The sequence below is a fragment of the Apium graveolens genome, chromosome 4, assembly GCF_009905375.1.
Source record: "Apium graveolens cultivar Ventura chromosome 4, ASM990537v1, whole genome shotgun sequence".
NCBI classification, from domain to species: Eukaryota; Viridiplantae; Streptophyta; class Magnoliopsida; order Apiales; family Apiaceae; genus Apium; species Apium graveolens.
In genome coordinates this window covers 312148093-312159668 of record NC_133650.1, presented here as the reverse complement: position 1 = coordinate 312159668, position 11576 = coordinate 312148093, and the positions used below count along the sequence as shown (strand labels likewise).

The following is an 11576-nucleotide window of genomic DNA, read 5'->3' as shown; positions in this document are numbered from 1 at the left end:
AAAAAGAAAACAAAAAAAAAAAAACAAGTATGGGATCGCACCTAAGTGTCCTCACATCTCACACGGGATCGCACCTAAGTATCTAAACGAGCAAAAGGACTCGCATCGCGCGTTGTGGTTGTGTGTGAACTCGCATCGAACAGGTGGTGTGCGCTCGCATGGTGTGCGTGAATAAAGCATGAATAAAAAACGGGCTCGAATCGAAGAGTACCTGTGGGAGAGGTGTATGAAGATCCTGATGAATCTGGTCCCGGAGAATATCGCCGCCGGTAGACGGTTCTTGTTGAAATGATAATCTTCGTCGTGGTAGATCCTTGAGCAAATTGAGCAGCAATTCAGGAAGTGTTCTTGGAAATGTGAGAAATGAATTGAAATCTCACATATTTATAGGGGATAGGAGAGAGAAAGGAGGAGGCGACACGTGTCGTTATCTCATAAGATGACACGAATCCCCACGCCAGCTGTCCAACGGCTGTCAAAATGAATGCAAAGATGAAAGGCATGCGAGACGAGACACGCGAGGCGGCTTGGTGCGGCCTGGTGGGCTCACACTTGCGAGGCCATAAAAAGATTAGAAAATACCTAGCCTCAAGATGCGACCAGGAATTTTGGGGGGTAGTTGTTATGCCCGCTTTCGGCCATGGGCCCTAAACAGGTCCCTGTGGGTGCACTAAATAGCTGGACTCTTGTGTGTGGGCTAGAACCATGGATTTATATGACTTGGGCCAGCACATGCGGGCTGGGCTCGCAACATGCGAGCTGGGTTCACATGCGGGCTGGGCTCGTAACATGCGAGCTGAGTTTACATGCGAGCTGGGCTCATGACATGAGAGCTGGGCTCAAACATGCGAGCTGGGCTCAAGTGAGGACATGCGAGCTGGGCTCACACATGTAAGGTGAGCTCATATTTGTCATTTGGGCTCTCATATGCGAGCTGAGCTCGGTTGTGCCCACGCGAGGTGGGCTCAGGTGCCTTCATGCGAGGTGGGCTTAGCTGCCCATACGCGGGCTGAGCTCATGAGCCCACATCTTATAGAAACAGAGGTAACATTATATTTATTATTTGAAGGCGGTGCGGGCCGAGGTGACCAGGCCGGGCCGCATCGAAAGACTTTGTGTGCAACATGGAAAGTGACTCATAGATGACTGAGTTGCTCGTAGATTTCGGGGTCGACACGGGTTGTTCCTACGATCACGGGAAGGATTGCGGAGATGCCGCGAGATTGTAGGAAGCGTGTGGAGCCGATCGAGATTTACGTGACTAATTGGCTGAAGGCCTGACTTTATCGTGGGCTTGGGCTGCACAGGCTGAAGAGTCCTAACCCTAACCTACGTGACTTGTTCCCCAAGAACTACGTAAGGCTTGATCCCTATAAATAGGGTACGTAGGCACTTGTATAAGAGATGAGTCGACACTTGATAGAGAATAACAAACCCTATTCTTTCTTAAGGAGTCCACATACAAGCTCAGCCACCACCAAACAACCTTCCTCCGCCCTCAAACACTGTCCTTGATCTTTGTTCCGCCCATTAACCTCCACAACATTGTTATACGAAATTCTCCCTATAACAGCTAGGTATGCCATTGCATCTCATTGGATAAGTTGGAGAATAAGTGCACACACTATTGGCTCCACAAATGCAATGCATACTGCATGATGTAGAATGCTGGATGCTTGCCATGAGACCATAAGCACTTGCTTTCTCAGCTCTCTTGTGTCTATAAATCTTCTTTGAGCCTCAGAACCAAATTTGGATGTTTGGAAATTGAGACCGTCTTATGGTTTTATACTTGGCTTCTCTTGTTTGTTTGGGAAAAGAAACTACTGATTGATTTTTTTTCAATGCAGTGTGTTGTTAAGTGATCCCAGAGTTATCAGTTAGTTGATCAATGCGGTAAGCAGCATTACTCATTCCAGGAAGGATCTTTGTACAAAATTGGAACTAGGTCGGTAGTAGAGTTTTATTGAGTTATTTGTTACTGATGAAAGAACTGCAATGTGACATCCCATATCGATAAGAATAAGAGGGTTTGAGATCTTTATAGATACAAGTCAACAACTAATGTGTACCAAATTGCTAGCTTTTTCAGACAGACCTGTGGTGGGTTGTTGGGTCCGGTACGCATTCAGTTGTGAGCTTGAGTGTTATATGCAAGTCTGCAACCATCGACTGCATTGCATTTGCTCAGATTATTTAAATTAATTGTGGCCAATTGGGCATAAGAACAAAGCAAGAAGAGTGTGATATAAGAGAAATGCTAAAATTCCTAAAACATTTACTGAATAAGGATCTGCAGTACATTTTTGAGCTCTTATTTAATATATGTTTATAAACAAAATCTTGATCTGTTTGTTAAGATCCATTATTGACCAACTGTCAAGAAGAACCTTCACTCTTAATAATATTGTAAACTTATAGTTCACATCTATGTCATTAGGTGGACGCGTAAATGAGCTCAAGTTTGACGCCTAAAAGACCTGCTAAGCAGGCCATTTGGATTGTATAGACAATCTGCTTATGTATTGTATGTTGATTCAGATTTGTTGATGTGAAACTTAAGTATTAATTTGTAAATCTCATTTTATAATTGGCAAGGAGTTGTTAGAAGAATTGACTTGCAAGTACAAGACAAGATTGCTTATGCTATAATAGCAAACTGATTATAGTTGCTTGCAATGTGGGCTAAATAGTTATACTCTCCATACATGCACTTTTGAATACTTTGAAGAAAGTTAAGGATGCTTGCCTTCTGTTGGTTAATGCTTTTGGTGTACGCCAGTTTGGTAGGTTGCGAAAAGCACATAATTCTACTTGCAGGACAGAGCAACATGTCAGGCCGCGGAGGAGTTGTTAATGATACGTGGGATGGCATCGTGCCTGACGAATCAAGGCCTAGTCGATTTATCATCCAACTCACTGCAGGCCTTACCTGGGAAAAAGCTGAAGAGCCTCTTCATAGAGACATTGATATAACCAAAGTTTGTGGAATTGGACCGGGACTAGCATTTGCTAAGTCATTGCTGCACAAGGACTCAAGTGTTAGTCAGGTGGCGCTAGTCCCCTGTGCTATTGGTGGCACCAATATTAGCCAGTGGGCCCGTGGGTCGCAACTCTACAACCAGCTCGTCCGAAGGGCAGTAGCTGCAGTTCAAGGCGGAGGCACCATCCGCGCAATGTTGTGGTATCAAGGTGAGAGTGACACCGAGACATTAGCTGATGCAGAGTTGTACAAAGGAAGGTTTGAAAATTTCATAATCAACTTGCGCCAGGATCTTGTATTTCCTATGCTACCAGTAATTCAAGTAAGTAATAACTCTAACGATCAATCATTATTCAATTCTGTCCTAGCCAGTTCTGCAACAAAAAATTAAATGTCGATGCATGTTTGTCGTTGAATTCATAAGCATGAATTAATACCAGTTGGTATGTCATGTGCATTCAAGGTTGCCCTGGCATCAGGATCAGGGCCATTTATCGCGAAAGTGAGAGAAGCGCAGCTAGGAACTGAGCTTCCGAATGTGTGGTGTGTAGATGCAAAGGGGTTGCAGCTGCAGCCTGATGGACTGCATCTCAGTAGTGCAGCTCAGGTTCAGCTTGGAAAAATGCTGGCTCATGCTTTCTTGCAAACCATTCCTAGCCCAATTCACAGTAGTGCTGCAAGAGGGCTTCCAAAATTTAATGGCTTAAGCTTATTTCAAAGTATAGTTAGTAGATAGGTGGATGATCTCATTTAGTTGATGCATAAGGTTAGAAGAAAAGCCATGTGTTTTGTTTGTACCCAATGGTTTTTATGTAGGATCAAAATGCACTATTGCTACTATTTAAAAAAAAATATCTACAATTTTAATCCTCTTCTTTTTTCTCCGTTATATATGCCTTTTAGACCAGAAACTCTGCGAGATGGGAAAAAATCGTGATAAAATATAAAAATATCCAAGCGCACAACTTATTTTAGACAAGATCCCACAACTTAAATGCCCGTTCCAACAAATAAGCGATTATAATTTATACGCAAGAGCGGATTCATGTAGTGCCAACGAGGACACATGTCTATACAGAAATAAAAATTAGATGTTTTATATTAAAATTATAAGTTATAAATATATGTAATTGATAAAGTAGACCCGCTACAAAAAGGTTAAGTTCGAGTATAATATTAGTAAATCGTACATAATTTGAGTCATGTTTACTTTTATTTATAATTATGTGATTATAAGTTTGGAGTTTAATTGCTGAAATACTAATTTTTGACACTTATATATTAAAAAAAATCAAAAAATCCGGTGAAAATAACATAAAAAATGAATTGGACCACCGACTCGTAAATATTCGCTGAAGTACACAATATCTGAGAGAATAATTGTTCTGCATCCGTCACTGCATATGTAGGTTATTAATAAGATGTTATTATAAAGATCTCGAACAATTTTATTTTAACTAGAGGCAATGTATGGGATCAGATCTGAGTAATGGTGGCACTACATGTTATCAGTTACGACAAGGTTAATAATTATATGAAAGAATGTTAGAAGTTTAACTAAAACCAAGCACTAATTACCAAAACAAAAGGTCAAGTAGACAAACTACTAGTTTGTGTTTATGCAATGGAGCCTAGCAATCCAACTCTGATAATCCAGGTGAAAAATCCAATGATGTTCCCATCTTTAATAAGTTTTAAATCTTTCTCAAATTGAATGGAACATGAAGATTGGCCGACTTATGCAGGACCCTCAGTTTTTAAAAAAAAAATAAAAATTAAAAATAAAAATAAAATTCAATGATGTTTCAAGAATTGCATGAAACGTACTTGGAAAACCAAACTAAGCCCACTTTAAAAATTTGGGCTACCCTTATTAAAGTCTATATTCTGTTTTGGACCAACTACACAAATGTTTCAAGAATTATCGAGTTATATACGTCTGTGGAAAATTTTCGCGAATAGATGAAATTTTAAAATTTAACGTGAATAGAGTGATGTGATCGAGTAATATCAGTTTTCAGTATTAAATCTATCCGCGAAATGTTTAACAAATAAATAGTTATAATTTTCGATTGCGAATGACCCTAACATTTTTCAAAATATATATTTATATTTCAAAATATGAAGGGACGTAAATATCTATATCTATATATATATGGTCGCGTTTCAATAAAAAAATTTTAAAATGAGAACCGTGAGAACTGGTGATTTATATAGTTAAAATTAGTGATTTTTTGAAAAATTAAAATTTGGAACTTAGTAAATTAATAATTTTATGCAAAACCAAAAATTTTAAATTTTTTAAAATCACCAAATTTTATTACAAATATCAGCCGTTCTCACAATTGTCATTTTAAAAAGTTCTCGAATAAAAGCCTACATATATATGATCAATACTAGAAAGTCAGAAACCAACAAATAAGTTGGGAAATGTTATTTACAGAGCAGATGAGTTACGAAAAGACGAAATTACCCTTATACTCCTCTTTTCCTTTTATTGTTTCCTTTTGTTGTTATTGTAAATGCATGGGGGCAGTTTTGTCATTTCATACTTTAAAGGCTCTGAAAATAAAAAATGGAAATAATATTTCCCAATAAGTTCAAAAATCTTATGTGATGATAGGTTGGACAGCTCCCCAGGGACCTGCATATATAAAAGAATCTCCATAAATATACACCCTAGGCCTGGCTTGTTGTCTGTGTCTCTAACTGCCGCCTAAAGTTTATTTACTAGGGACATATATACTTGTACCGTCCCTTTCTTCTCCATTACCAAAACACTACCGATGTGCTCTCGTTCAAGCGGTTTTCTATCTCGCTTTCTTTACTAGAGGTCGAAAATAGTTCGGATGATGTCCAATTGGTTGCAAATATTTAATTAGATAGAATTATTGTTCTAGAAAATGGAAATTGGTATTTTTCGTTGGTGTAACATTTCAGCGATTAATTGGATTAATTAATCAGAGTATTAATCGGATGTGTTTTATAAAATATAAAGATAATTAATTTATTAAGCTAAATATTTAAATTTAAGAAAAAATGCAGTGATTAATCGGATTATAAAATCGAATTGATAAAGCATATTTGAACGATTAATCGGTAAAATCAGTGATTTTTAGAATAAATGGTAGAATAAGAGATATGGTTTAGTTCTAAAATACTTCTATCAAAGTTAACCAGCATTTCGCAATTATTCGCATAAAACAAGTTCGTTCACAAATTGCGTGAGCTATTGTTACGATTGGGCAGATTATCTGTATATCCAAGCTCATAACACTAAAGTTCCATATAGAAGCCACAGCCCTACCACAACAAGAACTAAGTAACCGTGTGGACGAATTAAAAGAGCTTCAACTAAATAATTAAAATTTAGAGGTCATTACTCATTAGACAAAACTAGACAAGAAATGCAAATTCCAAACAAGACCACCAATGTCATAAATTTATATTCCAGGATGTTTGGACCACAGCAGAATGGACCATGCGTACGGCAGCTAGGGTGTCTTGGACAGAAATAATGCATCAAGTTTGGCTACATTTGCTTCCTCAAAACCCCCAAGAATACACAAGACAAACTATTCATTTCTACCGCGGGTCTACCCGAGTCCGAGACGCATGTTGCAGCTAATTTTATCGCGCTTTTTATCCGTATAAACGGCTACAGTTTTGTAATTCTTATTCATATAAGGGACTGTATACTTTCCGCATTTCAATAATTTACGGCTTCATACATTGAGCGGATAATAAGCGTCAAAAGTTGATTGTAAGTGATGTTACGCGAATGCATAATTGTTTGGTAACAAGTGTTCATGGAATGTTATCAAACCAAGTGGTCCAACAATATTTCCGACCTCAATATATTCCAATTTGATTTCCGAGTCACTTAATTATGTTAATGTTGAAGAGAATCGAGAAATATTCAAGTGATAATGGTTTATCGTCACTGTTGAACTGAACTTAGTATCTCACTTCCACTGACCTAAACGGACGATTAAACGGTGAAAGCAAATATTTTGATTTTCAATGCAATGCGTGATAAAATTACAAGTAAAATGTTATCGAATTGAAGATGATCGGACCCATCATTTTGATTAAAGAAGCCGAGGGTGCTTAGTATCTCATATCCACTCAACTAAACGGACGATTAAACAGTCCAAGGGGATATTTGAAATGTCAAAGCAATTCAAGATAAATTTACGAGTAAAATGACATCGATTGAAGAAGATCCGACCCATCATCTTGATTAAAGAAGCCAAGGGTTCTTCATTGTTAGCCATTACACCGGTCACGAATGGTGTGTGGGTATTCTATCTGGCTAACTTAGATGGATATCAAGAATCCTATCCCCAAACATAGTCTTGTTGCCATCAAATCTTATATACAGGGACCCTTTTAATTAATATTTTGCAGTTCTGTTTTTTGTACTTATATATAGGTGTGTTACTAAGTCCTACTTTTGAGCATCTTGAAAATTACTACCACATATTTTTGTACCCTTTGCTATAGTAAAATTGACATTGATGTAATAGTTTGTATACATACATAGATGTGATAGGCTCTCACATTTCTTGCTTCCCTTGTAGCTTCATAAAATGTATGTACATTCTAGAGATAGTAAAAAAACTCGATTTCGATTTTCACCTGATTATTAAAATTTACCGAAATTAGTAAAATTTTACACGTAACACTTAACAGAAATCTGTAAGTACATTATTTTTCATTGCAATTTTTGGCGAAAGGTGAATCATTTTCAATTGTGATCGTACAATCAAAACTCACATATGCGTCCGTAGGTCACATAAGAGCTTATGATTAGAAATATATGTTTTTGAGGTCAAGTGGTGACTAAGGTTAATTATCACCGCATAATATTCAAATGTGATCGTAGAATCAAACTTTACATGTACGTCCTCTCGATAGTTCGATAGTAAGAGTTTATGATAAGAAATTTATGTTAGTCGGATCAAGTAATGACTAACGAGCTAATCCTTTAAATAATACAAAATGACAATATAAGATAATGTATTCAAATATGATTGTAGAATCAAATGCTACACATACATTGTTTCGATTTATAAAAATTAAGAGCTTATGATTAGAAATACATGTTTACGGGGTCAAGCGATGAATAACGAGCTAATCCTTTAAATAATACAAAATGACAATATATGATACTGTATTCAAATTGTAGAATCGAACCCTACGCATACGCCGTTTTGATTTATAAAAATTAAGCGTTTATGATTAGAAATACATGTTTACGGGATCAAGCAATGATTAACGAGCTAATGATAAAAGAAGATCGAGATCGATGATAACTGGAACCAACAACTCTCTCTCTCTCTGCCTCATCATTGTCTTGATTTAATTTCTTTTTCTTTATGAGTTGAAATAACAGTAAAGTCTATTCTCTTAACAAACAAAAGAGACATCTCAGACAAAATCAAAAGATACTGTCTCTTATTTTCAACATTCCTCTCCTTTCACCTTTTCTCCCTTTTCTGTGTTATTAGTGTGTTTATCATGTTGTTGAATCTAATCTTAACACTCTACTTACATATCATCCTCCTCTTATATCCCTACTTTTCCATTATTACATATTTCAGAAATCGAAACTACTCGTTCAAGGTATCGATTCGTTACTTATCGACGAATCTTGAAAGAGGTACCGATTCGTTATTTATCGACGATTTTTAAAAAATCGAATGATTTATCGGAAATTTATCGAATCGGCCAGATATTTTAACCAATTTATCCGCGATTTTTGAAAAAGCCGAACCCATTTCGATAAACACGTTTGTAAATAAGGCGAAATGTTTTTCCCCGAGCATTTTTTTTGTTTTCAGAACAAAAACGGAGTGAAAATATCAAACTGCCCCTGCATTCATAAAAAACATCTCTTCAAACGATTAAATTAAGGGTAATTTGGTAATTTCACGCTTCATTCCTCTGGAAAAAAAGTGGAATGAAATTAACATTTCCCTAAATAATTACCTGCTAATTATGTTTTTAATTTTTTTTTAAATTTTGGGCTTTCGGCGCGGTGTTGATAGTCTAGCTGAATCTTTCCACTTGCCGCTACATGGAATAAATCTATATGTATATAGACAAGAAAAGTGCATGTGAAATTATTATAAATCTAGGTGATGAGCAATGCATGCAAGTTAATATGTGGAACAGTCAACACTTGCGCGCGCATGTATAGTCAGATTTCATAAGTGCTGTTTCATCAATTTTCTGCAAATTTTTGCAGTGTTGAGATGAATTAATAATTGGATCATGTTTCATAGTTGCATCTCTCCCAAAAATTATCATATATCTGCACAAGACACTAAAATTATTACGGAAATTTAAATACTCACGAATTCATTCGTCGATAAGTGTTGAACACCGGTGAGAACCTAATACATTATACTTGAAAACTAACCACTTGCTACCGAGTTTTACCCCTTACTCCTAAATTTTAATTATGAAGGAAAACAAGTGGTGGATGAGTAAAGTAGTTTCACTTGCATACATATTTTTGCTTCCGAGTTTTTAAAAGGAGCGAAAACAAGTGATAATGAATGTAAATTTAACAAACTTTCATTCCAAAACTTTCACTCCAAAAGTGGGATGAAAGTATTTTACCTCCTTATCACTTACTTCCTTCCCTTTAAAAAACTCGGAAGCGAAAAAGGGTGGAAAGCAAGTGTAAGGTAAGTAAAATAGTTTCACTTTCATTTCTAATCGTGTTTACGAGTTTTTAAAAGGAATGAAAGTAAATAAAATTTTTACCTAATTTATCTCCAAAACTTTGTCCAATTTTTGGAATGAAAGTAGTTTACCTTCCTACCACTTACGTCCCTCCTGTAAATACTCGGGAGCAAGGGTTTTAAACGTTATGTTTTTTTATTTTTTGGTTTCGGTTTCATTGACAAATAATTTGACAACCATGACATATTACATTTGTATGAGCGCTTAAGATGAGATCAACTATGGTGAATTGTTTTCTAGTTTAATGCAAGTTTTAGAAAGCACATGGTTGCCTTATAATGGGTGTCTTTGAACTATTTTCCACAACCAGCAAGTCCAAAGCAACCCCTACTCCATCAATTCTTATTATGTGGTAGATGAGAAGTATGTTGAAATCTTGCACTACTCTATGATCTATTAGCTGTCCAAGATACACAAGTCTTTATATAAAGTTTATAGTATAATACAACACCTTCCATTGTTTACCACAAACTATTGCAATTTCACACTTAAAAGTCATAGTGATATTAGTACTTTGTAATCTTGGATTTTGAATCTAATGGTGGCAATGCAAGTGTATTTAACCTATTAACCTCATGATCAAATACCCATTCCCCTCTTTTTACCTTGACAATAGTGCCTAATTCTCTTTTACCCTTTCTCTTTCTCTTTATCTTTTATGTTGACACCGTGATTTTTAAAACAACTAAAAGAAGGGAAGAGAAATCATTATTTGAATGTATTCATACACATTTACATGTCATACACCATCTTCTTGCAAATTGTAAATCTCGTATAAACGACGAAACCAGGTCGAAACTGATTGTCATTCCGATTTTTCAAAGAAACATTAGTAATACTTTTATTAAGGCATAGTTTTCTAAACTAGTTACATAGCTATTTATTTTAGTAGTTACTAGACTCTTTAGAGTATGTCTACCAATCTTTAAACTGTTTTTAATAACGAAATCAGATCGGAACTGACTGTCATCACGTCGGAACTGACTGTCGTTCTGATTGTTCAAATAAACACTAGAAATACATCAAGGCATAAACTATTTTAGGTATCATTAGACTCTTTGGATCATGTTTATACTATAGAATGCATAGATTGGTTAATGAAGTGTAGGTATGTAGCCATGGTCGCCGACTCATTGGCATGCTGAAATTGTTAACAAAACACACACAAGTCTCCACAAGACTAGGCACTTGTAACGAGGTCAAACCCCAAAAAAGAAAAATGTAATTTTGGTGGCCGACAATCTATCCCGCCCTTCCACATCCAAACATACTTACCCCTTCATATCCCCCATTACAATTTTTTCATGATTTTTCATCCTTCTTTTTCTTTTTTCACTACCAACCCTTTTGCCTCTTTTGACCTCTGTTATAGAAATTAACCGATTTTTCAATAATCGTTGATAAATTGTTTAAAAATCGATTAAAATTATTTGTTTTATTTCCGATAAATCATCTGATATTTTAAAAATCGTATGATAAATCGCAAATCGACACATCAACCGAATAATACCGATTTCCGAAATCTAAAACACTGCTTTGGACTCTTTTTTTGTTTAAGAAGCTAAAATTATAAATTTTCCAAGAAAATTAACTTACTGGCTAGAATTATGGACGATATTATAAAAATCGATAATCGATACTAGTCTGTTAGACAACCTTGTAACAATTCATCGAGTAACTGTGAATTAATCGGAACCATATCCTAACATATTAGTTTGGTAAAAATATTAAATATGTAATAATTAATCGAATCGGAAGAGTACCTTTGAACGATTAATGCATCAAATTGGAAATTTTTATAATCATGACTATGGATAATGATTAATGAAATACAATG

At 35.8% G+C, this 11576-nt stretch overlaps 1 protein-coding gene across 1 annotated transcript; it reads left to right on the top strand.

Annotated features, from left to right (window-relative positions):
• Window positions 1–2520: 2520 nt before the first annotated feature.
• Window positions 2521–3855, top strand: LOC141721783 (putative carbohydrate esterase At4g34215). Its single transcript, XM_074524893.1, has 2 exons — window positions 2521–3305; window positions 3447–3855. The coding sequence occupies exons 1-2, from the start codon at window positions 2742–2744 to the stop codon at window positions 3717–3719; spliced, it is 837 nt and encodes a 278-aa protein (XP_074380994.1). The 5' UTR covers window positions 2521–2741; the 3' UTR covers window positions 3720–3855.
• Window positions 3856–11576: the final 7721 nt, after the last annotated feature.